The following is a 26,998-nucleotide window of genomic DNA, read 5'->3' as shown; positions in this document are numbered from 1 at the left end:
GGCTCACTGAAAGTCAGGTGTGCTTCACTGTCCGTCTAGTCTAAGCTTCCGGAATGCTTTTTATTTAAAAATAAGTTGTTTTAAAAGGAAGGATTTAGTTATACAGGAGTGAACGTGTGAGCATGTCCACAAATTTACACCCTTTGGAGAAGCAGAGGTATTGTTTGCAATGGATGTTCAATAGCAAGCTGTTCTACATGGCTGTGTAGCTGGAGCACAGGCGTACTTTGTTCCCAAAAAGTTACATGGAAACGACTGTGAAATTGAAACACACCCAAGGCTTCAATACACTACTAATAACTGAAGACCACAAGAGAAGAATGAGAGATAATCACAGTATTCCCATTTGAAAGAATTTTAAATAGTCAGCTTTATCTTTAAATGGTAATCTGCTAATTATCAAATCAAAAAGGAATAATAAAGAGTTGGTGAATCATGAGCGTGAAAGGGAACCAAGGCTGCACGGCATGTGCGTTTGTACGTATATCTTAGGTAATCAAGAAAAAAATTAATTTCTCCCTTCAATTCTAGGTGCCATTGATGCTAACAATACTTAAAAAAGTAACCCTAATGTTCCAGCTGGATTACTGAGCACTTTTGTGATTCCTGGAGGTGCTGCTGTTTAAATAAGAAACTGTCCTTAGTACTTGGCCTGTCATCCCAGAAGCATCCGCTTGGGAACTGTATGCAAGTCCTTGACATTCTGGAAACGATGGGGATTGGTAAGAATACCACGTCGAAATCAGTGGAGGCGGGAGGCTCAACAGAAGGCAAATACGAGGATGAATCTAAACATCCCACCTTTTTCACCCTGCCTGTAAGTAACACATTCAGGTACAACATAGGCGAGCTCGGTGTGAATCAGTTAATAATGCTTTGTTCTAATCATGCTGTACAAAGCCTTTCTTTCCACAAGGAGTTAGTGAAACCTCTTTTGCCACTTCTTAGTGTTTATATATAAACATGGCCAATTACGTTGTCTGCAGTTACTTCATGTGTGTGCTCTAAAGCAGTGCTGTTCACAGGATATGCAGTACCCCAGGCAGTTCATAATTAGAACAATTCATAATTACTACTGCAGAATGCACCAGCCCCTAGTATGTCCTGAGTTGTTTGACTTAGAGTAGCAGGCGACAGCAGGGAAACGTTTGCTTGTCTTTTACTTATTCAGATTTTCAGTTGTATCATGCTTTTCCACATCTGCCTCTTAAGAACTCTTCCAGCCAGTCTGCTGCTGGTTTCCCCCCACCCTCAGCTGACACTGTCCAGGCTTTGAGGAGCTGTATGTAATGTCTTTGAAGTTTCTGTATGTTCCTAGACATGGTGTTATAGAAATGATTGCTTGCCACACTTGTAATGTTTTCTGACAGAATGTCAAAGGCAGATGTCAAGTAGCAAGGGAGAAAACTGAGTGACATGAGGTGTAATTGCAGAGAAAATGTTTAAGACCTTGTGTTTCTTTTTTTGTTTTATTTTTAAGGTCGTGATAAATGGTGGAGCAACCTCCAGCGGTGATCACGATACAGAAGACACAGAGTTGATGGCCATCTATACTACAGAAAATGGCATAGCAGAAAAGGTATGTAGTGGTTTCCTCCTAGGGGAGAACTCATTCTTGCTTTTTCAGTTCTATTATTTGTCCTCACTAGTTTTACTTGGCTGAGAGATTTTCCTTCTCTAATCAAACACGCTGACTTGCAGATTCAGATCAGGCTTGGGGGAGTTCTGTCCTCATGACTCTTCTGGTCACACATTTTGATTGCAGAATGTGGGGAGTGACTCAGCAAGTGTTAGGAGCAGTTAATGCACTTTGACCTGGCACCAAAATTCGTAATATGCAATTTTTTGATTTCTTCATTGCCACTGACATTTTGCATAGTTTCCCTGATAAGGTCATTCTGTTTTTCAGTTCTTAACTTTTTCTGCATTTAGTCAAGTAAACTGGTGATGTTGAGCACCTTCAAATGTGGAATCTTTCCCACTCATTTTCCCAATTTCTTCCAAGCTCCAACCTCATAAGTTAATTTTTCTAGTCCTTTTTCCAAGTAGGGATCTACTTCTTATTATTGAGTGACAGCTTTATGAATGAATTTCAGGTCATTCATAAAAACCCTTGATCATTTTTCCTTAGGATAATGATGATTGTATCTTAGCTATTCAGGAAGATCCAGTAGAGGCCCCAAAGGAGACCAATTTGGTTGTGGTTTTTTCCAGCTTTTTTTCTCAATTCCATCATTCCCCAAGCCTGATCAATAATAATCTTGCAGGCAGAGGCGGTATGAAGGATTACGGTAAATCTGAACAGCACCTTCTTCTGAAATGTTTATGTCTCATTGGCTTTGTGGTTAAGCCTTATCTCGGAAAAGCCTCAATTTGAACAAGTTTTTCAAATGTCCTAACTGAAACAAGAATAAAACTCTCTTGGTTCCAAGCAAGAGCATCATGATGCTCATTTCTTTGAGGCTGTAACTTCTGTTGGGGCAAGGGTGGTATCAAAGCGTTTTCTAACTCGGACATCAAAATTCACTTCTGAATTTCAGATTTAAAATACCCTAAACAGGTTATTCTGACAGAGGTCTTCTAGTGTTACATCTTAAATGAATGTTATGAATGCTGCGATGTGCCTTCGTGTGCTCTGCCTCTTACAGATAGTCTGCCTGTAGGTCTCAGATACATCTCTACTACCATCTTGATCGTGCTGATATTTTAATGGACAAATTTTGGCAACTGTTGACATGCAGATGTGTGTGAAGGCTAATTTTCAGAGCATGTTTGGACTAGTGTAGAGAGAGACAATCTGATAAAAGCCCTGAGTAAAAGGTGTTGGGATGAAATTGTGCAACTAAGATAAGTGATCTCTAGACATTAAAGCATGTCTTCATGGCCTGTTTTTACCAAACATATATTTTGCTCCCTTCCACTTGGTCCATGTGATCAGAACTGTAAATGATGGATGATAATTCACCTTAAAGAGACCATGAGCTTTTAATCAACCAAATCTGCTTGAGTTAAAGCTTTGCTGCGGCTTACAGTGAATGAACAGTGAAAGGAGGGGCTGTAGCAATTAACAGCCCCATGTATTAAGATAGTATTTGAGGCTAGTATTTCTGGTGATCTGGGCAAACCTCCTGCTTTTCACTTGAAATAAGCGTATGCGTGAAGCATGTTTATTCTTGGCTTTCCATTCCTTTTGAGAGATCGTTCACCAAAAAAGCAAATGAAAGACCTTGAATGAAAAACCTTTTAACCAAGAGGTCTGAAATGTACTTGGCTGCTGGAGGATGCCCAGTGTTTACGTTGTCTCACAATATTTGTTAGCTGAAACAAGCTATTAGCCCAGATGAGAAAGAACTGTATTGCTGCATCCCTATACAATAAACAATACTACGTTACTTATTGCTTAATAGAATTAATTCAAAGATGTTGTTGGCTCTTTATTTAAGGTATTTCCCTAAAGGCCTTATTCCCCCATCAGTTTCCTCATGGTCCTTCCTGCTAGAAGTTGGTAACAGCCTTCATCTTGCACTGCTGTTGGTGTTTGCTTCTTTGGATTTTTGGGGTGGGTTTCTTGGTTTGGGTTCCCGCCCACGCACACATATTTTTGCTCCTCCTTTATCTGTCTCATTTTTTTTCCCCCATTTATACTTACTCTCTGCTTTTTTTTTTTTTTTCATTTTTTCTGTTATCCCACCTTTGGCCAGTTGAAAATAATAAAAAAAAGAATTAGTCTCTGATCAGTATCTCATTCAAAAAGGTGCAGTTCATTCCCAGCAGTTCCCTACAGCATACTGTGGCATACTTGGCACGCACCAGCACATAGTCAGTATATTACACCAGCAGGCACACGCTTGAGATACGAAAGGGCCAGTGACTACCCAGTGACTTTTCAGCAGAATAGCCAGACCTCACCCTAGTTCTCAAATTCCTCGTTGTTCGCTCTTGGTCTCTTTTATGTCGGTTCCCTTCAGCCATTATCTGCAAAAGGTGTGATGAAGGTGAAAGCTTCCTCTTCCAAAGCAGAGTAAGCCTGGCTTTTGGAAGGAATGAGGAGTATCCTGGATTTCTTTTATCCAACCACTTTGCTGTGTAGGAGAGACATTGCTATGACAGTTATGCCTTAAAGTTTGAAATTCTTTTGTTAGAAGACCTGTAAACTTCACTTTCTAAAGGAGAGCTTAAATCTGTTCGCAGTTGTCAGTCTGTGCCCAAAGAGAGCTTTCTACGTGCCATGCATGAGTTGACTTATTCCTAGGCCTGGTGCTTGCTGATCTTTTTTGCTCTTTGCAGACAAATGTGGGCGTAAATGTAATCCTAAGTGAAAAGCTCTGAAAGGACTCATAAACATGCTGCATGTGCCATGGTCTTCCTGGTAAAAACAGGTCATAATTTCTGATTGCTGCTGCCCAAAGAAGAGGGGGAATATATAGCATGAAATAGAAGGGCAGGTGGAAAACTCAAGGAATGTACTTGAGGCAACCTCCTCAGTCCTGTGAAGAAAATAAGTGGAACCATTAGGTAGCTACTGGATATTGGTTAGAAAAGAGGCCAAAAGATGGGTTTTCAAAAGGCAGGAGCCAAAACAGAGTCACCAATCCGCACAAATCACTTACTGGATTTTTAGAGAACCTGGTATCCTGCATGGGAACATGAGCTTTGAATATCCCATTTCTGTCTGTCCTTGGAAGGAGTAATGCAGATTGCTCTGTGCACAGTGGTAGGTGTTTTCTTTTTTCACGCTGCAGTCGGATGGGGAGCTATCCACAGTTTGTTCTCCTAAATCTGTGCTGCTGTTTGGGTGGTTTCAGCAAGCCGACGTTGACGTGATTCATGAAGTAAACAGTTAATTTCTGCTGATACCTCTCTGTTCCTACCTCACAAGCAGATGTTGTAACCATTCTTACTCTTCTTCATGACCTCTACCTCTCTGAAAGTGTATGATGACCTCTTAGTCAAAATGTTGAATAAACAGGCAGTATCACTGGTGAGCAAAGTTCTCAGGTGGAGCATATGTTGCAGTGAAACAGAGGAGAGGTGAGGCAATCATACACACGTATATTTTTTATATATCTATATATGTGTGTGTGTGTTTGTGTAGTCTCTGGGGAAAGGTTAACAAAACTGCTTTATAACAACAGAAAGTATCACAGGAGCTTTTCTGGATGAATCTTTGGTGTTTTCATGAGAAAGTTCTAAGAAGCCTCTAGTGATGAAAAATGTCCTACTGTTTGTCCATAACTATGTTGGCTGTTGAGTCTTCCTCCTTCTGCCTGTCTTTGTGAGTCAGCCACTTTGTGCCCAGCCCTGGATCTACACATCACTGCATTGACATGAGGATGTACCTGTTCTTTCCTAAGTTCCAGTTAGAGACAAGATGTGTATAGGCTTACTGCTGCTCAGTGCTCTCCCTCCAGTATGAGATGAAGCCCTAAAACTCAAGTTCCTGATTTTTTTTTTTTCATTTGTTTTTTAGAGACTCAAGGTCACAAGAGCGGTCTTTCATTTTTCAGTCAATGAAAAAATTACATTGGTGCTGCAAATTGGCAGGATGAGTTGCAGTGAACATTTCCCCTATTCCTCTGCTTAGGAGCTATACCTTATTTAGGCTAACCCTGGTGAGCAGATTGTTCGGTGTTTAACATTGTTTGAAAGAGTTTTCTGAAATTAGTGTTTCCATATTTTGCTCTTCTGCTGTAATACCCTTGAACTTTCCGTAGCAGTGTAGTCATTTACACTCCCTCAATTTGAATTAACCCAGTGGCATTTGTTTTCCCAACAGAAATCGGAGGTAAGAGGGAAATACCATGGCTCAGTTTGGCTTCCCTGACCTTGTAGATGATAAACCAAATGAAGATTATCTAAGCATAATCTGTGGATGTGTTGTGATTTTTGAAGAAGTAAAGACCACTTGAGTCAAAGTCACAAGTCTGGCAAAGTTCCTGTTCTTTGTGTAAGGCTACTTCACATGAGGTTGTTATGTCCTAGTGTGGATTAGGTCAGAACAGTAGTTATATAAGGTATTTTTTGGTTAGTTGAGCTGAAATGATAAAATCTGATACTTCCTCCTGCTTTTGTTATTGGTATTTGGGCTTTGGAGCATTGTGTTTTTGTTCTCAGGAATTCCAAAACCAGAGAGTTTGAACAAAACGCTTCCACTTTGTTGTAGAGAAGAAATGATTGAGCTGAGTCTTGTTTTAATGGAAAATCTGCAGGGATTTTGATGCGTGTATATGTGTGGTCAGTAGTCTGTTAGCCCTCTGCGAATCAGGGCTCATGGTAGGCCAGAATGTGGTCTCACTTAAATTCCTGTAGGTTTGGAGGAAGTCTCTTTGACTAATACAAATTGGCCGTGGATGTATTCAGTTATAATTATTAGCATTTTTCTTGACTGCTTGAATGTGGGGTGGAAGCAAAATTATTAAATCTTGTGGCTAAAAAAGGTTAACCACGACTGAAAATGAGTAGGACTTAAGTGGGGAAGCAATTACCATAATGAGGAACTTTCTTGCCTGTGATTTTGGTCTCTTATGCAAGGATAGCCATTCTGCTTTGAAAATAATCATTGTTGACTCTTCTACTTAACTCTCTTCTTTTTTTTTTTTTTTTTTTTTTTTTTTTAATAAGCCTGTCATGATAATCCCATTTTTTGGGCACCTTTTCGCTGCCAGTGCGGTTGTATCATAAACAACCAATTGTTGTGTTAGTATAAAGAAGCAGGAAATGGCTTATGGAAGTGAGTATGTTCAGTACAAGTTCAGTAGCTACAGCTGGAGCTCACTCCAAAAAGGCCATTGAATGACTCGAGCGTGTCCAGAGAAGGGCAGCGGAGCTGGTGCAGGGTCTGGAGCACAGGTCTGATGGGGAGCGGCTGAGGGAACTGGGGGGGTTTAGTCTGGAGAAGAGGAGGCTGAGGGGAGACCTCATGGCCCTCTCCAACTCCCTGAAAGGAGGGTGCAGAGAGGGGGGAGGAGTCTCTTGAGCCAAGGAACCAGCGGCAGGCCAAGAGGGAATGGCCTCAAGCTGCACCAGGGCAGGGTCAGACTGGCTCTTAGGAAGGATTTCTTTGCAGAAGGGGTTGTTGGGCGTTGGAATGGGCTGCCCAGGGCAGGGGGGGAGTCCCCATCCCTGGAGGGGTTGAAGAGTCGGGTTGAGCCAGCGCTGAGGGATCTGGTGGAGTTGGGAACGGTCAGGGGGAGGTTCATGGTGGGGCTGGAGGAGCTTCAAGGGCTTTTCCAACCTCAGTGATTCTGTGAGCTCGATGTCAGAGGTAAAAGGCTTTAAAAATGCCACCTATCAGCATTTCTTGGGAGTACTATACCAGCCTTGGAGTATCTGGGAATTGCCTGATAGCTCACATTCCGTTTTTTCATATGTAACAGTAACCTACTGTTCTTGTTTGTGTCCTCCCCCACCTTTCTACCCTCCCTATCAAAACAGAGCTCTTTGGCAGAGACACTGGACAGCAGCGGCAGTTTAGATGCTCAGAGAACTGACATGATTTACACTATCGAAGACGTTCCTCCTTGGTATCTCTGCATATTTTTGGGGTTACAGGTATGTTTCCAAACAGCTATAATATTTTGCTTTGTAACTTTTAAAGCTTGTTTAACATTTTCTGTGTAGTTCATTGCATTTCTGTACATGGTAATTTTATTCCTCCCACACTCTCACATGTTTGAAGAAAGTGTTAAGATAGTTTCTTCTGAAGTTGATCACAAAGATGACTGTGTTGATAATGATCTATATTATTGTTTGCTGGCATATGCGTTTGTGAGATTCACTTCAATATTTAGTCTTCTAAGCTGCTGTTAGCAAATAAGTGAGGAAATGCTAAGTGGTAAGCTTCAGAAAGTGACATCTGGCACCTCTGAAATTAAAGATGGAGAGAGGTAATGCTTTAGTCCTGAAATCTTGACTATTAAAGCTGCTACTGTAGTCATTTCAATTCTGCAAGCTTGATAGCATCATCCTGCACCTGTAGGCTCACTCCTAAGCGGGGCAGGCAAATTCTGCGCTCCTTGGAGTGCGAGCGTGTGCTTCCTCGGGGAGTAGGACTGTAGCGCTGAGCTGGACCCTACTACCAGCTCAGCCACTCACTTGTGTGGAGCAGAACAGCTTGTTTCATCTCATTTCTTTCTTGAATGTTAATAATATCTGTCCCACAGGAATGCTGAGAATTTGTTAATATGTGTAAAGTATGTTGAGATCTCCAAACAAATACATTCCAAAGCATCCTTTTTATTTCTGCCTTTCCTCAAGGACTGGCAGTTCTGTAGGGATTATATTTTTTACTTGCATTGTTGAATATGGTGATTCTTGTTTGTTTGCTTAATGTATTTGGATTGAAAAAGAATTAATGAGTACCGAGTTTCTGGTGCTTGGGAGCTTATTTGCAGCCTAGTTTGTGTGTGCTCTAAGATCATTTGTAAGCTAATGGTTTTTCACATGGTTGAAAGTGAATGGAGTTATTTATCTGCTTTTCTGAGTTAGAAGCTGTTTTCAGCGCAGTTACCTAGATACCTCCTCATCAAGAACAGTAGCCGTGTGGCTACGTAAATAACCTAGTTTATCCTACAGAAATAGCAATCATTAACAATGGGCTAGTGGTAGCTCAACATGGAGGGAAAATATTTGAAGAAATGCTTAGGACCAGGAAGTGAGAGCTTTTGTGGATAATTCAAAAGAAAAAATATCCAATGCAAAAAAAAAGATGGTCATAAATTTATTTCCTTATTAATATTGGCTGCAGTATTAACAAACCATTTTTCTCTTCACAGCACTACTTAACGTGTTTCAGTGGAACTATAGCAGTGCCCTTTTTGCTAGCTGATGCCATGTGTGTTGGATTTGACCAGTGGGCTACCAGCCAGTTGATTGGGACCATTTTCTTCTGCGTGGGCATCACTACATTGTTACAAACAACTTTTGGGTGCAGGTGAGATTTGGGATTTGTTTCTAGTTGTTGAGATGGGGGTAAGACTAGACATCTGTTGGGTTTTCCAGGATGCAGTCTGAGATCCAAGAGGTGGGTGGTCTATTTTCAAAGAATAAACATGAAACACAAGATAGCAGGTCAAATACAGGGCAGTTAGGGAAAGCTTTTGGAAAGCTGCTCCCAAAAAAAGGTGGATATGAAATGAGAGAAGGCATTCCAAGGATAAGAAAATACAGCAGGGAGAGGGAAGAAGGAGGGAAATCTGTGATGACAGAGAAGGGAGAAGTGTTTCTGGGGGGAAAGGAAAAAGTCATACACCTTGGTAAAGAGGAACTAATTTTGATATTTTTATTAGTTTCTTGAATGATACTGATTGTTGTGATTGGTCCTACAGCAAATTGTGTGCTTGGTCTGTAAAGTACTTGTCAATTAAAAAAGGTGGGGAAAAATGATGAGGGTAACTCTGAACTGACTGACTCTGGTGCCTTCCAATACAAACAAATAATTTGGTTTTTTTTATTAGTTGCTCTGAGTTGCAGGTTTAATGATCCTTCCTTGAGTTGGGAAGAAATACCTACGTTAGTGTGGCCTTGCAGGATGCCTGTGTACCTCTCCTTTGGTCTGCCCTCCTTAGGAGGGGAGGATGCAAGAGACCAATTCAAGTGTTAGCAAATACTTGTAAAAATCTGGTGTTGGTAAGAACAGGATGTTGTAAGTTTCATTAACATGAAGATAAATCTTTTTTTAAAATGTGTGTTCCACAGTAAACACTGCAGAGAGACGTTTGACATGTTTACTTAAACTTCTGTTGGCTCTGCCTGTGAGAACTGGGAATAGCTAAAACCTGCAGAGTTATTTCTGCATCTTCTTGAATAAACCAAGAGTGATAAGTAAAACCAGAAGAAAAGTGCGTATTTTAAGAGTATGTCCTCATATGGTTACTTGAATGATTCATGGGTCATTTAGTTCAATTGAAGAACAATGTGAGCTGAAATCTTGCATTCCAATAGCAAATGGACAAACACCCCCCCACGTTTTTAAAGATTTGTCTAAGAAACAGAATCTTTGGGTGGAAAAGTTAGCTCAATAGGGTGCAGAAGGCAAGCCTATGGTAGATCACTTGCAAATGTAGATCAGCTTTTCATCTAAAAATTTTCCAAATATTTCAGGTTTTCCAATGTAATCTTTAGTTGCTATTTTAGTTAGCTTTAGTTAGATTGCTTGTCTTTTCCCCTTTGGAAAAAACCTTCCCTTTATTTTTTTACTATGTCTTTCTCAACTTATAACATCGCTCCACTGTTTTGTATGAAAAGTTCATTCTAATGACAAACCAACATAATGAAAATTGTTGAAAGAGAAGATTTTCTTTCCCCGATGTATTTTCTAAGACTACCTGCAGTTAATAATAATATTTTCTGCCTGATTGGCTCTTTGTGCTCATAGGGTAGCTTGCTTTAGCTGTAATTGTAAGTTTTCAAGTACCTGATCTTGAAAGGAAGCAGAGGAGCAGAGTTGTGCCCTTTGGTGGTTTGAACCTCTCTTTTAATGGGAGCGATGGGTTTTTTTCCCCCCCCATCTTCTATTTGTGCTTTATATAGGGAATCGGATTGCTGACCTAGACAGGAACTGGAAGATGAGGTCTTTTGTTGTTCTACTTTTGAGTGTCTCCTCCCTGGATTTACTGAAGTTTAAAATCTTCCAATTTTGTAAGAAATGCAGTCGTGGATGGAGATGAACTCAAAGGGGAGCTTTGTTTTCCTGTACTTCTACCAGCTTTCTTCTTCTGCCTCAAATTTATCAGAAAAAGCTTAGTTTTTATGCTTCCTGAAACTTGTGTCTCTTCACAGAACTAAAGTTTGTCATATTCTTGTTTTTCTCCCTAACTAATCTTGGACTCTTTATTACTTACTGTAGACTGATTCTGGGCTCTTGCAGAAACCAGTGTGGTCCCATCATTTTGAAATGTTCTTTTCCTTCTGTATAATCCCACCTCTGCCCTCCATAGTGGGTTTTTTTTTTCCTTTTCAGTGGCTTCCACTTGCACGGTGAAGTATATGTTTATAAACTGAAGAGGCAATTGTGTTTGGGTCTTAAAAGAAGTGAACTTGTATTTAAGGAGAAAATTTCTGCGGTTGAATGTTTTATAACTATTTAACATGTGATTCCGGTTTTATGTAAGGGTGGGAATGGGATAGAGCAGCGATGTTCTCTAAATGAGATTTTAAAGTATTTTTTGGCAAGTCTGTCAACTGCAAAGTATTTCAGCAAATAAAGCCACTACGGTTTCAAAAGGTCAAATTCCATGGTTTAAAGATCCTTAAAGATGGATTTAGCTCAATTATGAGGCAGAGTTGTAGTCAATTTGGTACCTATACTAATTTTTGGAATTCAAGCTATTTATTAGATTATGTAATAAGCCAAAAGATTTGGCAAGGATTCAGAGTAATTAGTATGACTGAGACAATCAAATACAGCTTTAATATACCTAAACATTTTAGGTTGGTGGTTGTGCCCATCGCTACATTGTCTGAACATTCTTACATCTGTGTGAAATGTTAAGATAATGAAGACATTTCCAGATGACTTTAACTGCCTAAAAAACTCTGTCTTCACAAGGGCTGGTGCCAAAATTGAGCAACTTCACAGTTCAGACATGAAATTAAAATGATACCTCAGTCGTAAGCTGGTGGTACTTTACCCGACTGGTAATGAATGCCTGGCTTAGCAATGCGAAGGGTATTTCATAAGTCGTGTTCCAGACTGCAGCTGTTTCTTCAGAAAAAGACTGATGTTGGTTGGCTGGTTTTGAGTAATATGTTTGGTGGTTTTGTTTGGTTTTTTTTTTTAAAAAAAGACTTTTTCTGCTGAGGAAAAAACCCCAATATTTTGATCTTACTGGCCCTTTTGGTAAATATTCCAGGTTAACTGTCTCATATAAAGGCTGAGCAGATAGCTAAGGTAGGCATACTAAGATCTTACTATTCAATATGTGATACAAAACTCACAATCTGGACCTAAGTCTCAGTACAACTGACTTCATCACTGGAGAATGTGTTTGCAATGTGTATTTACAAAATCATTACAGGGGGGACAGAGTACTGTGTAGGTGGGATAGAGGAGTAACAGCTTGTTACAGGTATTGCATATTTTGCCGTGGGCACCAGCTTGCTCAGTTTGCCTAACGAACCTTGAAAAATAAGGTGAATCATTCACTCGTAGCTACCAACCATTTCTTCACCAAAGATAAAGCTTTGATTTTTGCTTGAAGAAACTTTGAAGGGAATTGCATGCCGGTCAGGTGTGCTCAGATGGCTCGTGTATTTTATGAAGTTTAATTTTTTCTAATGCAGTTTGCAACGTTTGCGGTAGATGGGACAGCTTTTTAGATTGCTTATGGCCCAAACTCCTTTCCAATGGTAGTTCAACTGTTCTGACTTCCTGCCTGTGAACTTTACAACTACTGTTAGTAACATGCTTCTGGTCTGTTAGTAACATGCTTCTGGTTTGATCTGTTTTGTGTTAAGCTTGTACAGGATTTTTTTTCCCCACATTGGTTTTTTCCCCCCCTTCTTTGTGCCTTTTCTGATCTTTATCTGAATCAGCTACAGTTATTTTTTTTTCCTTTACTGGTGTTTGCACTGGTATCGAGGCACTTCATTGTGGCAGTAAAGCAGCCATAAACACGGTGCAGTAACTAGAGCCACATGAGCAATTAAGTGTTCCACGTGTTAGTTTGAGGTCTGCTATTAAAGAGAATCTTACTACAATCCATTATTGACAGTATAAAATAGTTCAAAGTGCATCTTCTCTGTAGTTAAGTAACATCTGGATATTTGTGATGTTATGCAAGCTACACTTGATTCAATAAATACGTAGTAGGTGCTGGGAGATGCTCTGTAGATCTTAAACCTTTTGGGAAGTGTAAACACCAATGCTAAGAATGTCATCTTGAAATTCTTGCAAGCGCTCGTATTTATTGTTGGTAGCCACCTGGAACATCTAATCAGCTCTTATCAACCTAATAGTTATTTACACATACACTTAAAGATGAATGTATAAATGACTGTACTTCAAGTTATGCAGAGGGAAGGTATTGAGTATGCAGACTGCATACTGCACTATCAAAGAGCTTTTTTAATGTGGCGGGACGGTAAAAGCTGCATGTTCAGCAGTCTGGCTGGGACTTACATCAGAACGTGCATCTGTGTCCTTGTTGTGCTGCTGAGTCAAAACCTTAAATCAATGTCTAGTACCAGCATGCTGGTATTCAGTAATTATCTGTTATAGATGTTTATTAATAATATTACTATCACATATAAATAATATATTTAATAACTTCATGCATGTAGTGTATTCTGTTGGGTCTTTGGTTTGTGAAGTCGTAGTATTTCTGTGGCTGTTTTTTAAATAATAAATTCTCATATTTCACATTTTTAATAACCCCCTGCAGTAAAGGATGGTTTTGAGGATGAGTAACCACCTAACTGTGATTGATATCCTGACACGGTACTGTAACACTTCTTTCCCTTTCCACCAGGTTACCCTTGTTTCAGGCGAGTGCTTTTGCATTCCTAGCACCTGCTAGAGCAATACTCTCCCTGGAGAAGTGGAAATGTAATAATACAGGTAACTGTCATTTATGCTTGTTCAGGTTTAAGTGGCAGATGACCCAGATCACATACAGTGCACCTGCCAAACCTTTTGATATGGAAACTGGAAGTAATGAGCAGGGAATATGAAAAATTATGTCCTTTTATAATGTTAAGATTTTGTGCCTTGGAAAGATTCCTAACAATGCCCTTGTGGAATTCTATTTCGGGGGGGGTTTTAATGTAAAAAATGTTGACAAAAGAAATCTTAACAGTAGCATAAACCAGTTCTTTTGTTAACAATGTAGAGAAAGGCAGAAGGATTCCGGAAATGCTCCTTTCTGGTATTTGGAAGTAGTCAGTCTGATCAAGTCCTTTTAAATTGAGTAGTAGTAAGTTTGAGCAATGTACAGCATCACCTCAAGACCAGTATTTTTACCTGTTTAACTCATACCTGACAGATTTTGCAGAGCAAGCTTTGATAATATTTGGATGTTCATTTGAACTTTTTCTTTGCTAACTTCATCATCCTGAAAGGTTTTGAATTTTATTTAGAGTGAAAATGTGCAGTAAAACTGGTTGGGTGGGGGACTTCTGCTTTAACTTAGGTTAGAAAACTGAAGTGGAATCAGCTCTGGCAGTTTTCTTTTTAATGGGGTGTGGTTAGTCAGTAAGAGAGCTGTGGGCAGGGCAAGACAGCAGTGTAGAGAAGCAGGCTGCTTGCTTCTAACTAAAGTTCTTCCCAGGGGTCCTTTTGATTCTCTAATCATTTATATTATTTATGCGTTTATACATGTCTTTTGATTCACTTACGACCATCTAATTAATTTTCCTGATGTTTTTGCTATAGAAAACTTAGCTTTGAGCATTCATGTTTTCTCACTGGGGCAGTCAGACTTAGCTACTGGGAAACAGCACGTGGGTTTCAGTGCCCAAGAGGTAAAGGCAAACTGTGGTGTGCTTTAGTGTAGTGCTGGATATTTCCGTGCACCAAAATGTGCCAGCATCCTAATACACACCTTGTTGAAAGAAAATACTGTCTGATAACCTTTGATGGCAAAGCAATTTTTCCACTACTTTGGCTTTTCAGAAAGAGCCCTTGCTGTATTTTGCTCTTGAACCATTTAACCTTCAAAAGGTGTCAGATGGTGTTACCATGGGTCAGTTCAGTGAGTGACCTAAATTGGTGAACAACAAACGTTGGAGTACTTGATTCCTAGTGTGCAGTTGAGTAATTCTCCATTCATCCGTTTATTGGAGTGGGGAAAGAATCCCTAATTGACCTTTCTGAAAGTTATGATTTTTTTCCACTTCAGTACAGTGGGTAAAATTAGTGGTTAGCTCTTGGGGAATGTAAGCATGTTATTACTTGATTTGTAGCATTGCAGAACTTTTATTCTGTGTAAATCAAGGCTCATTTGTCAGACACAGCCTAAGGAGAGATTTATTTTGTATTAAATGATGGCAAAGTGGCTGAGGAATAAATACCTGTGTTTTTTCTTTTCTTCTTTTCGTAAGATATAACAGTTACAAACGGAACAACAGAACTGCTTCACACTGAGCACATCTGGTATCCCAGAATACGAGAGGTAATGTAGGAGTAGCCTTTAGCTGTTGATCTGTCTGATTCCAGTTGAGTTTCTCACCAAACTATCTCTGTGTTTTCATCTTTAAGTTGGTCATTTCTTCTTTCACTGTGATTTCATGTGAATATATCCCTTTACGCATTTCACGGAAGTCTTCATCTTTTCAACTTGTTCATTGCTGGACAGCAAATACAAGGAGTTAGTTACCACATTCCAGAGACGCACAGTAAAATGCACAAGCGAGACGAATACTCTTCTTGTAACACTTTGTGATTTGTGCTCACTGGTAGCAGTCCAGCTGCTACCAGACCACTTGCCTGCTGTCGCTCTCTTCAGTAGGCTGTCCCGTGGAAGGTAATAAGCAGTTAGCAAATCTGTTCAGCCCTAGGTGTCTTTAAGTTGGAGACTACTCTAATAAGATGTTGATTCTCCCAAGAGACTTGCTGAAATCTGTCAAACTCCTTCTCCACTCGCAGCACTGCAGTCTGAACTTCCTTATGCTCTGCAGAGCCCAGGATGAGGGTTGTGCCCAGGCATCACACTAGAGCGGTAGATAGCGTAGTCCAAATTAAGGCGTGTGTCATGGAATTTATCTCCCATCCCGTTGCTTTGGGCTGCAAACTTTTTCTTAATTAAAAACAACCCCTCTCTCTTCCCCATGTTCAAACCATAGCTACATCCTGCCAAGAGCCCTGCAGCCAAGAGGGCTGACAGTCTCCTGAGACCACAACGCTGCTCTATACCAGCTTCTAAGGAGCACTTGTGAACAATGCAGCACACACTCTGCCCCTAGGAGCTAGGAGCATCACCTCCGTGGCGCCACCAACCCTTGCCGGTTCGATCTGAGAGCTTAAAGGTTAGCCTGGAACCCAGGTCTCCTGTCTGACAGTGTGATGTGCTATCCACACAACTACCAGACTGGCCCACTGGTCTGTTGTGTAATAGTTTTGTGGAGAAAACCATAAGTGTTATGCTTAAGCAATAAGTCACTTAAACATAATGAGCTGTTTTATGACGAAAAATTTGCTGAGTTCTTCTGTGTCACTGAATTCTTTTAACTGCAGTTTGTAATCCAGAGCAGAAAAAGAAACGGTTTGAGTTTGCTTGTCAGATGTGACTGAACCGTCTCTTTCCCGTTCTTGTGTGTTCAGATCCAAGGTGCTATTATCATGTCCTCCTTGATAGAAGTGGTGATTGGTTTGCTTGGCCTTCCCGGCGCCCTGCTGCGATACATTGGACCTCTGACCATCACGCCAACTGTTGCCCTCATCGGCCTCTCCGGTTTCCAAGCTGCTGGAGAAAGAGCAGGCAAACACTGGGGTATCGCGATGTTGTAAGTACTCCTGGGTGTTCTTGGCTTAGGCCAGGGGGTCCCAGTTGGTAAGTCAACACGCAGGAATTTTGGGAAAAGCCAGAGTCTGCTCGGCTGCCAAAGGTAGCATCGCAGTGCTCCCAGCATGGAGAAGTACTGCGTGCAGGAATGTGAGTGGGGCTGGCTTGGGTCAGCTGGCAGTTTGGGAATAAGGACAGCAGCAACTTGAGGAGGCAGGAAAGGACAATGGCTGAAAGTGAGGTGTGGAGAACAGAGAATTTCATAAAACAATAGTTGATCTGGGAGCCACTGGCTGGGTCTAATTCAGTGCTATAGAAAAGATGATTTAGTAAAACACCAGAGAGATTAGTGAACAATTTGTATTTCTATTTTTATGATGCTATTGTGTATGTTTCTTATTCTGCAACAGCGAGCAAATACCATTGGTAGTAGTGGTCCATTTGTCATTATTACTGGTTTGCTTACCTATAGCCAAGAGACATTTGTATGACGACAGAGAGCGTGTGTATTTTCATGAATGCCATCGGCTGATGAGGCATAAGCAGACAGATTTCTGTTTAGTAAACAAAAAGGCTTTTAGAGTGAATTTCAGGGCATGATGTGTGTGCTTTTGTTAGGTATAGATGCCAGGGAAATTACAGAGTCGAGATTAGTGGTCTGAAAGGGAATAACTGAGAAAAATGAGATGAAGAGAAGACAAAAGCCTCCTGTGAGATGCTGTAGATAACCAGCCAAATAAGGATGGAAACCACATTTTAGGGAGAAGAAAATTGGCTGAAGCAGTTGCTATATTCAGTGTATAGCGACCAGCTCTGTGCTGGCTCTGGAAGCGGAAGGAATGACTTGATGAGATGAGATTCTGATCTGACTAATCTGTTTGCACAGTACTTTGAACATGTAAAGTATTCTGTAAGTGCAGCTTATGATGAAAAGGGCTCTTTAATTCTCTTTTATCTTGGATGTTAGCATCATGAATATTTTTGTAATTCTATTATGTTAAGCAGCTGACCCAAAGGAACGTTTTATTTTCCTGTAAAACAAATTCTGTGCAAGTTGGGACTAGTGTTAAATCAATCAAGCAGACCTTTGGTGAATTGGACGTGGAAACGTGTAATTAAAGTTGACATTTTGCAGATGGAAAAAAATAAATCAATTTAGGAACAGGATTTAAATATTACCCAGTCAATAAGTATTTCTGGCTTCTGCCATGCAAGAATGTGCACTAGATTGTTGAAAATAACTCCATAGCCATCTAGAGCCACTCAAAAGTAACTTGATCTCTATGAGATGTGGCATTTGAAATTGTCTTGACTGTTCTGATGAGATAAAAATACTGTATTGCTGTCTAACACAGCAGAATAATACCTGTGTAAGAGCTATTATCCTCTATTAGCTGCAGATGCTATTTGACAAGATTTTCAGTTTCCCAAACAGCTTTCTGACCTCCCTTGTTCTGCGGGTGCCAAGCTGAAATAACTTAATCCATAAAACACGTCGCATTGTGATCTGTAAAAACAGAAATTATTCCTGAATTGGTCTTTGCCTGTGTATCTGGTGAACAAAACTGTTTCTGTGGGCATTTAAAGGTTTTTAATATTTTACAGAATGGCAGTAAGCCCCCCTGCCATGTAGCCAATATAATATTATTTACCATAATAGAATATTACCACATTATTTACAGCTCTGTACTAAATAAATCAAAGTACAAAGCCACCTGTCCTCAGGGCTAGCGCAGCAGGATAGCTGCTGTTAGGGAGTGGAGCCCATCTTTCCATAATGGACTTTGGGAGAGATGCCAAAATGTTTCCTGAATGCGAGGAAAAGGTGCCTTTATCATTCGACTCTAGTCGGGGTAAAGGCTATAAATGACACCCTTCTTGTGCAGAGCTCTTTGTTCCTGGAGATTGAGGGAGAATAAAGCTCTGTTTTGTTTCTTACAGACTGAAACTGATCTTGGACAGAAAAGGGAGGGAGGCTTAAAAATCTGCCTTTTTTTTTTTTTTTAAGTCAGCTGATAAAAACATAATCTCAAATTTCAGAAAAGCTTTGATTCTTGAGACAGTTTGACTCTTTGTGTAGCCTTTTTATAGCAAAACTGATTTTCCCTGTTTCAGAATTGAGCAGCCTGCCCTGGCTTTTTATTTTTCATTGCAGTGGATTTTAGCTGCAGAGTTGAATTAATTTTTAACGTATAGAGGAGCTTAGCAGTTTTGACAAGGGGGGGAAAATGCATAATGCTTGAGGCATCTGAAAACTGTAATAAACTGGGTTACTGGTGAACTGCAGTTGAATGGAATCTTGGTTTTTCGGGCTCTATTCTGCTTGATTTACAGCTGTTTAGTGAAAGATGTACACACAAAACAAAAATGAGGATTCTTAAGAATTGAAGAAAGAATTTCCCTTCACAGGAATTTTTCAAGTGCTTCGGAGTTTTATGCAAATTTTGAAATGTAAAAATCATTGTATGCTGGCCTCCAGTTTTCCCGTTTCTTGCCATTTGCTAGCAGCAAGCTTTGTGCTTCGCGTGCAGAGCAGACCTGGACACACAGATAGTTTGAGTCAAAAAGAAGCAAGCAGCGCAGCGTAGCTCTCTGCTAATGGCTGCTTAGCTCTGAAGAGCTTTCTTTAGTCTGATTCATTTCCCTGGTTTCATTTACCTGTTTGCTGCTGGCTATTTTTGCAGCACTTTAGAATACAAATTATGTTGGTTTAGCTTTTGTGGAATAATAATTTATTTAAAATATATTCTCTTGTGATGCCTTGTGCTAAATTTAAAATGTACACTCGTATTTTGTGTCTGAAAAGCTTGAACAGGTTTGTGCTGAGAAGGGTTTTTAACATATTGGTGCTAATAACATGTCTCTCTTGTCCCACCGTCCTCCTTTTTTCTCAGGACTATTTTCCTAGTATTGTTGTTTTCTCAGTATGCCAGAAATGTCAAATTTCCCTTACCCATTTACAAATCCAAGAAAGGATGGACAGCATACAGGCTGCAGCTTTTCAAGATGTTCCCTGTAAGTAGTTGAACTAGTCCTTCAGTTGGCCAAAAAACCCACCCTAATTTGTGTTTTGGGTTTTTTTTCTTGGTTTTGATTTTTCTTACTAATGCAATAGATCACAAAGGTGAGATAAAAGCTTAAGTGGACTTATGGGAAACTTAACTAAATGGTTCATTTGCCACAGGAAATAGTGTCATACTGTATTCTTGCCAGATCTTGTTCTGGTATCTGTCTGATGAAGACTCATTGGAGTGATGATGAAGATCATGGAGGGGAGGGAAGAGGGTAGAGAAGGTGTGTTTATGCATGCAGTGAAAGCCTAAACTGAGCCCTCCAAAAAGGGGTGGCGAGATCGTTATCTTCTAGCTTTATGAAAGCAGTACTCCGTTCCCCCATGTGAAAGACTTCTTTTTATTTCTCTGGTAGAGTTGAGACTAACTCACTCATTTGTTTAAGTGCCCATTTGGAGACTTTCCCATTTGTTAGGGGAGAGAAGAGGCTTGCTCTAATTCTAAAGCTTTTGAAACAGCACCTTCGTTAGGGGCCAGAGGGAAGCACCTAACGGATCTATTACAGGATTTACTGCTTGTTCAGACTTAAAATTTCCCTTAAGATCGCACTCAGGTAATGTGTGTAATAGATACTCCATGCAGGAACTGTTTGCTGTTGATGAATATTGCCGATGATAGTTTATTTTAAACGGCTTTTTTCCTCCTCTTTCACAGATTATTTTAGCTATTTTGGTGTCATGGTTGCTTTGCTTCATCTTCACTGTGACAGACGTCTTTCCCCCCGACAGTTCGAAGTACGGCTTTTACGCTCGCACGGACGCCCGACGAGGAGTGCTGTTGGTAGCTCCGTGGTTCAAGGTTCCTTATCCTTGTAAGTATGTCTGGTTTTAAGGGCTGTTTTTCTAATAAGATGCCTGTGAGTATCATTTCTGTTGTTTTCAGAAGCATTGCCATTTTTCTTTTAGTACTATATGCTGATGCACTTCAACATGCACTGACCTAAAGACATCGTAGGTGGGGAGGATGTTTTTTTTCTTTTCTTCTTTAATATGGTACCTTAATGTCTCACCCAAGAAAGACCAATTCTCTGAAACCTGAATTTGTAGTAGACAGTTGCAGGGTTTATCTAGGTAACTCTTGACTTCATATAACGTAGTGTGACTGTATATAAAACACGAACTGTCAGGGAGTGGTTCATCTATTCGTACTTGTTGATACTGTGGTCAGCAGCTGTTACTGTTATACAGTAATAAGGATGAGTTATTACAGCTTCTGTAGAGCTACTGAAGTCATTGATTCTTGAAAGAATCAGTAGCTTAATGCCCTTCCCTGCCCCAAACACACTTGTTCTTGACTTAGCACAACGTAACAACTACACAAAAATGTCCTGGCTTGCAGAAGCCGTATTAGAATCCAGCCGACAGGCAAGTCAGACAATGCCAGTCAGTGCTTATCAAAGGATGAGAAAGTATTTAAAAGAGAACACGAAACGCTTCACACGACGTCTCAGATGTTTGTATTTTGCTGGTCACCTCTAAGTTCAGAGCTGTTCGAGGCTGTTTCTTACGGCATGAGGTAGAGTTGCACAACTGGTTCACCCTTGTGCTGCTCAGAAATTAATGAGGTAATAATAGAATAGTATTCTGCTAGAATAGAATAATAGAAATTGTTAGGAATACCACTATGTTGTAATGAGGCAGCTTCGTTGTGGTTTTCCATATGCTTTGGTTCTGAGTAGTTCTTAAAAGAAACCACTTCTAAAGCAGTACTTGCAAGATGTATAATAGAAGCTTTTGGGAAAGAAGAGGAGGAAAACTTCACCACTTTGATTAGACCTTTATTTGTGAAGCCTTGTTCATTCACATTTGTGTGACTTAAAGTTCCTTTTGTTGCGAGAGGCTCATCTATTTCAAAGAGATAAAAGCATCAAGGCAATTGCTGTGGAAAACCTGCCAAGCTTTTCTACAGGCTTAAATTAATCTTATTTTCTCTTCTACAAAAATTTTGAATTGGAAGGTGTTTGTGCAGTGATCATAGCTGGTTGTTGGCCATTCTCTTCGGTAGACTAAACTTGTAACCAAAGACTGAGTTTTTAGAGCAATAATAATTAAGTGGCATTCGCCTCACTGATCAGAATTGTTTTTTCACAAGCAGTAGTTCAAATTCCTTCCTTCTGAACAGGAGGAGTTTTTTGGTGAGGTTTAGGGTTTTTTGGGTTTTTTCCAGGCATGATCAAAGCAGTTGGTTAGGCGGTTTTTCCTTTGCTCCTTTCATCTACTGGAACTTGCCAGACTGTTACTGTGAAGAGAGTTTGTTGATTCCATTAAAGATGAATAAATAGCGTGGCCAGCAGGAGTAGGGACGGGGTCATCCCCCTGTACTCAGCACTGGTGAGGCCGCCCCTCGATGAGTGGGTTCAGTTTTGGGCCCCTCACTCCAAAAAGGCCATTGAATGACTCGAGCGTGGCCAGAGAAGGGCAACGGAGCTGGTGCAGGGTCTGGAGCACAGGCCTGATGGGGAGCGGCTGAGGGAACTGGGGGGGTTTAGTCTGGAGAAGAGGAGGCTGAGGGGAGACCTCCTGGCCCTCTGCAACTCCCTGAAAGGAGGGTGCAGAGAGGGGGGAGGAGTCTCTTGAGCCAAGGAACCAGCGCCAGGCCAAGAGGGAATGGCCTCAAGCTGCGCCAGGGCAGGGTCAGACTGGCTCTTAGGAAGGATTTCTTTGCAGAAGGGGTTGTTGGGCGTTGGAATGGGCTGCCCAGGGCAGGGGGGGAGCCCCCATCCCTGGAGGTATGTGAGAGATGTGTAGATGTGGCACTAAGGGACGTGGTTTAGTGGTGGGCTTGGCAGTGCTGGGATAACAGCTGGACTTGATGAACTTAAAGGTCCTTTCCAACCTCAGTGATTCTATGATTCTATGAAATTGCTGTATGTTTTGATATCTAAATTGTTTTCTGTGGCACGAGAGATTTCAGTTTTCTTTTCTTCACAGTTCAGTGGGGACTGCCAACAATTTCAGCCGCTGGAGTAATAGGAATGCTTAGTGCAGTTGTTGCTAGCATTATTGAATCAATAGGAGATTACTATGCCTGTGCCAGGTTGTCTTGCGCTCCTCCTCCACCTATTCATGCAATAAACAGGTATGTCAAAAAAAGAAATACTTTTCAGTGCCTTAAGCTCCTTTTTTTTTTAACTTTTTTTTTTTCTTCCTTGGGATAAGACAGGAATGTGCTGTGAGGTTAAATGCTACAATTTGGTCAAACACAAGGGCCAAGGATCTGAAATTTAAGATGCAGCTGTCATGTTGAATTATTTTGTTGCAAATGTAGCATTGGAAACCTAGTCCTATTCCTGCTGGAGTCTGTGGAAGTTAATAGTACGGTTTTTGTAGGGACAGAACTCTAAATCCATTCTGGAATTGGGGTAGTTTGTCAAAATCGCCTGAAATGCAGTTTTAGAAATGAAAGAGAAGCTCTAAGTTTGACTTGAATTATTTTGTAATTCCCTCAGTTTAAGAACATGGGTATCTAAGACATAGAAAAGAGAACTCAAGTTGGTTTTCCAGGTGTGTTGGAGCTTGAAACATGAATTATAATAATTCACGTGGGACCGATGCCTTGACAGGCCCCCCCATAGCGTGCAGTCATAAAGCACCATCTCCAGTGAGTCTACGCTAATACAAGTTTGACTTTTTTTTTTTTTTTTTCCTGTTTGTGATTTACAGAGGGATTTTTATTGAGGGTCTCTCCTGTGTTCTGGATGGAGTATTTGGGACGGGGAATGGATCCACTTCTTCCAGTCCTAACATTGGTGTCTTGGGCATCACGAAGGTATGTGCTTTCCCTTGATTACAACAGTGACTTGAGTATTTCATCTCCTCTGATGGATGGCTTATGCCATTTTTATGTTTCACAGCATAATCCTCTTCCAAGAAACCATACTACTATAGTATTTCATGTAGAGAAGCTTTACACAGCATTCTGAATTTACCTAACTTGTCTGTTCCAGCCATTATCTAATAGAAATACATTCTAGATAAGGACCTCAAAAATCTTACGTTACACTGACACAGCTAGCTCAGGAGTTGCAATCAAGGTAACTTCAAAGTTAAGTGTACCCTAAATATTTGTTTCTGCCATAGGTTTTTAGGGCACTGAGCATGTTTAAGGGATTACATATTTTTTGGGGTGTCACTCAGCAAAATATATAAACACTTGAGGAATTGCTTTGTTCACATGCTGAACTGGGTGTGTGCTTGATGCCTTGCTGAACTGGGAGACCTTGGACTCCAGATGGATTTGCTTGATATTGTTAATTTAACCTTGTCAAGAAATCTGTCAGAGTAATTTATGTTGTAAATACGTACATCTTGTTGCGTATTTCGCTTGGAAGCTATAAATCTACTTCATGTGTACAAGATAGAAAATGTATGCTCTCCACTTAAAATAACTCATCCCTCTGACTTAATCCAATATATGGGTGATGAATTTATCTTCAGCCATTTTTTTTTTCTGCACAAAGGATGATTCTTTTCTGGTTTAGGGTAGAATATAAATACTAATAGCACCATCTGCTGTCTGTATAAGTCTTCCATTCAGTCGCTGATGGAAATTTCCTAAAAGAAATTTTGGTTAGAAAAATCCTTAAAGAGGGTTTATTCTGTTCTGCTCCCTTTCTGTTGTTACTTCATAGGAGTTGATATGAATTAACAACACTTTTTTATTAATAGTCCACAGAAATAAGTTGCTTTGGAGCAGTGAAAAATGAATGTTAGGCTGGCAGCTGTTACTGAGAACAGAGTTAACTACAGTTAGGTCTGTTCAGAGCACATGGTGGAAGAGTGAATATGCCTTATCCAGAATGGCACAGCTGGGTGGCTGTGCTCCAGTGGTTTGTCTTGTTTTCCTGTCTGCATACTCATTCCTAAAAACCTAATCGTTTTTCAACTTCCAATTTATATCAAAATAGATTTTTGGCATGTAGATACTCTGCTGTTTATTTGAGAGGGAAAATCTTTAGTGCTCCTCGGTAAAGACTGCATAGTCCTGGTGATCCTGTTATACTAGTGCAACATTTGAAAAGGCATTTACGTCCCTTGAAATTAATATATAATTATGCTTAGAATTTAAATTTGGGGCTTCAACTGGATGTAAATACTGCAAAGTCTTTGAGCAAGTTCTATTTGATGAGAGGAGACTCAATTAAACCTGATTCGTTGGGGCAAAAGTAGAGGCATCTAATGCCATAAAGTTGATGATGAAATGGATACTCCAGTAAGGGACTAGGTACCTTACTATCATGAGCTCCAGAATAATCACATAAAGTGTGTGTATGGGTGCTTGGGAATAAATACACAGTTTGAGCTAAATGCTGACCAGGACGCTTTCAGTAGCTTTCAAAAGGAGCTTCATTTGTTTGCCTTGTCCTGATTGAGCATTTGCAGAAATAAATGGTGCTGTCGTGCAGATGTTTTAAAGAATCTGCCTATTTCATGCAGGAAGATAATTTTAGAGCAAGATACTGGTGGTCCTAAGGAAATGAATATCTTTATAAAAAATAGAGAAAGGTGCAAGCTAACGCCAGTTGTTATTCTAGTGAACACCCCAATTTACTGGTGTAGTTTCTGTTTGTAGGTGAGCACCTCTCACCTGACAGTTAAGCAGGGAAGAATATGGGGGAAAGAAGTACTTTTACCCTAAACATGCCTACTGTGTCTTTTTTTTCCCCCTATTTCACGCATTTAGCTCAGTCACACATGATTAACAAATTAATATCTACTTCTCTTTGAAGCTTAATACTCTGTAACAGAAGACCTACAAAGGGCTTTGCTAGAAACCACCTTACCAGTGTAAAAGGGGTTTTTTTGTCCCTGGTGCACCTCTTATGCAAGTATAACACTATTAAAGTATCGACCATTTAGGTTTATCAACTCCCGCTACAGCATAATGCCAGAGAAGTACTGCCCAAAGTTTGAATGCTTAAATTAAAAATGGGAAGGAAGTGCAGGCACTTGGGTTTCACAGTGTTAGCACAGCCGTGATTTGCATATGAAGTGAATTCAGTTCTGTTCTCAAAGAGGGATGTTATAAAATCAGTTGATAAATCTCTGTCTAGAAAGCCTGCATCTCCTTCAAGTGAACTGTGTGGTAGGTAGGTAATACATATATTCTTGTGTAAAAGGGCAGCAGCACATGGATTTTTAAATGTTTTTTCCATTTGCATTACAATTGATCTGTTTGCCATCTCTCCTATTTCTGTTCTATTTGTTTACTGTAGATGGGACTGCACCACATGTCATGGTTGTTGTGGCTATAGCAGTTACAGATGGTTTTAAAGATGACCTAATGTTAACAAAACAAAATCAAACAAAGTTATGTTAGAATTCTGGAGTGCAGCCATGTTACAGCTGAGCCCTCCAAGACATTTGTAAAGGCTTTCCAGCCTCTGTTTTAACACCACAAAAAAAATACGCATGGAAGCTTGAAAAGAAGTTTTAAATGCAAAAGAGAACAATAAAATGTGAGGTTGGACTAAGTGCGGGTTTTTCCAGTGTGCTTTCCTTTCCGTTCTCCTGCAGGTTGGAAGTCGCAGGGTTATTCAGTACGGGGCAGCCTTCATGCTCTTGCTCGGGATGGTTGGCAAGTTCAGTGCTCTCTTTGCGTCGCTGCCCGACCCCGTCCTTGGTGCCCTCTTCTGCACTCTCTTTGGTAACGTATGTTTTTCTGCTCCTCTTTGTGTACTGTGTGGCTGTATCTTTTTACTCTAGTGCTGTGTTTACGTGTATGTTGCTATCTTTTTTTGAAGAAAAAGACTATATAAAAGCTGAGACTTGTTTTGTTTTTATTTAGGGATGATTACAGCCGTGGGTCTGTCTAACCTCCAGTTCATAGATTTAAATTCTTCTCGTAACCTGTTTGTGCTCGGATTTTCCATTTTCTTTGGACTCGTCCTTCCAAGCTATCTCAAACAAAACCCACTGGTCACAGGTACGTGTTTCTGCTCATTTATGTGAAGTGTACTTTTACCTTGTACTCATATGTATACATACCAGTACAGAGTAATGTAAAGGGTAAATAAGAGAAAAAGTATTATGGAGATAGTAAAAGCTATAAATAAGAAGGCAAGTGTGTTCAGAGAATTAATTGAGATGTTGAGAGCTGAATTAACTGTTTCAGTGGTATATATCTGAAGTTGTCCAGCTTTCTCTGGGTGTAACTGTAGAGCGATGGAAGGAGGCGGTTGCAAGTTGGACTGGAAGAAGGACTAAAAGCGTGAATCAGAGTTGTAAAATGATGTTAAAAGAATAAGGGGAAGTACCAAGGTAGAGCTTGGAAGCTAGGAATTTGTTTGGGGTTCTCAAATTTTTTTTTGTCCCTGCAAACATGCATTCTGAATCTGAATTTTAATAAACTCAGTTTCGGACTGCTAGCCCAATTATAGTTGTGGTGAAGTCATGGAGAAGGTTTTCTGGTTTAATACTACCTTCTCAATAGTTGTCATGGCAGGGTATGGCGTCAAAGGAAGACTCTCTACGGGAATACTTGTTTGGT

At 40.2% G+C, this 26,998-nt stretch overlaps 2 protein-coding genes across 2 annotated transcripts in view; both read left to right on the top strand.

Annotated features, from left to right (window-relative positions):
* TMEM230 (transmembrane protein 230) overlaps nucleotides 1-604 on the top strand; it is a 43,178-nt gene extending 42,574 nt beyond the window's left edge. The window contains exon 5 of the mRNA XM_074852253.1: nucleotides 532-604. The gene's annotated coding sequence lies outside the window, so the exon portion shown is untranslated. The remainder of the gene's footprint in view (nucleotides 1-531) is intronic.
* Nucleotides 604-26,998, top strand: part of SLC23A2 (solute carrier family 23 member 2) — a 32,987-nt gene continuing 6,592 nt past the window's right edge. Inside the window, exons 1-13 of the mRNA XM_074852249.1 lie at nucleotides 604-817; nucleotides 1,481-1,579; nucleotides 7,435-7,551; nucleotides 8,775-8,932; nucleotides 13,470-13,558; nucleotides 15,040-15,110; nucleotides 16,259-16,440; nucleotides 19,334-19,454; nucleotides 20,165-20,321; nucleotides 22,441-22,588; nucleotides 23,173-23,278; nucleotides 26,026-26,155; nucleotides 26,297-26,434. Coding sequence (XP_074708350.1) covers nucleotides 686-817; nucleotides 1,481-1,579; nucleotides 7,435-7,551; nucleotides 8,775-8,932; nucleotides 13,470-13,558; nucleotides 15,040-15,110; nucleotides 16,259-16,440; nucleotides 19,334-19,454; nucleotides 20,165-20,321; nucleotides 22,441-22,588; nucleotides 23,173-23,278; nucleotides 26,026-26,155; nucleotides 26,297-26,434 — 1,648 coding nt within the window. The 5' untranslated portion in view covers nucleotides 604-685. The remainder of the gene's footprint in view (nucleotides 818-1,480; nucleotides 1,580-7,434; nucleotides 7,552-8,774; nucleotides 8,933-13,469; nucleotides 13,559-15,039; nucleotides 15,111-16,258; nucleotides 16,441-19,333; nucleotides 19,455-20,164; nucleotides 20,322-22,440; nucleotides 22,589-23,172; nucleotides 23,279-26,025; nucleotides 26,156-26,296; nucleotides 26,435-26,998) is intronic.

Source organism: Strix uralensis, chromosome 28 (genome assembly GCF_047716275.1).
Source record: "Strix uralensis isolate ZFMK-TIS-50842 chromosome 28, bStrUra1, whole genome shotgun sequence".
Taxonomy (NCBI): Eukaryota; Metazoa; Chordata; class Aves; order Strigiformes; family Strigidae; genus Strix; species Strix uralensis.
This window is presented reverse-complemented; position numbering and strand designations above follow the sequence as displayed.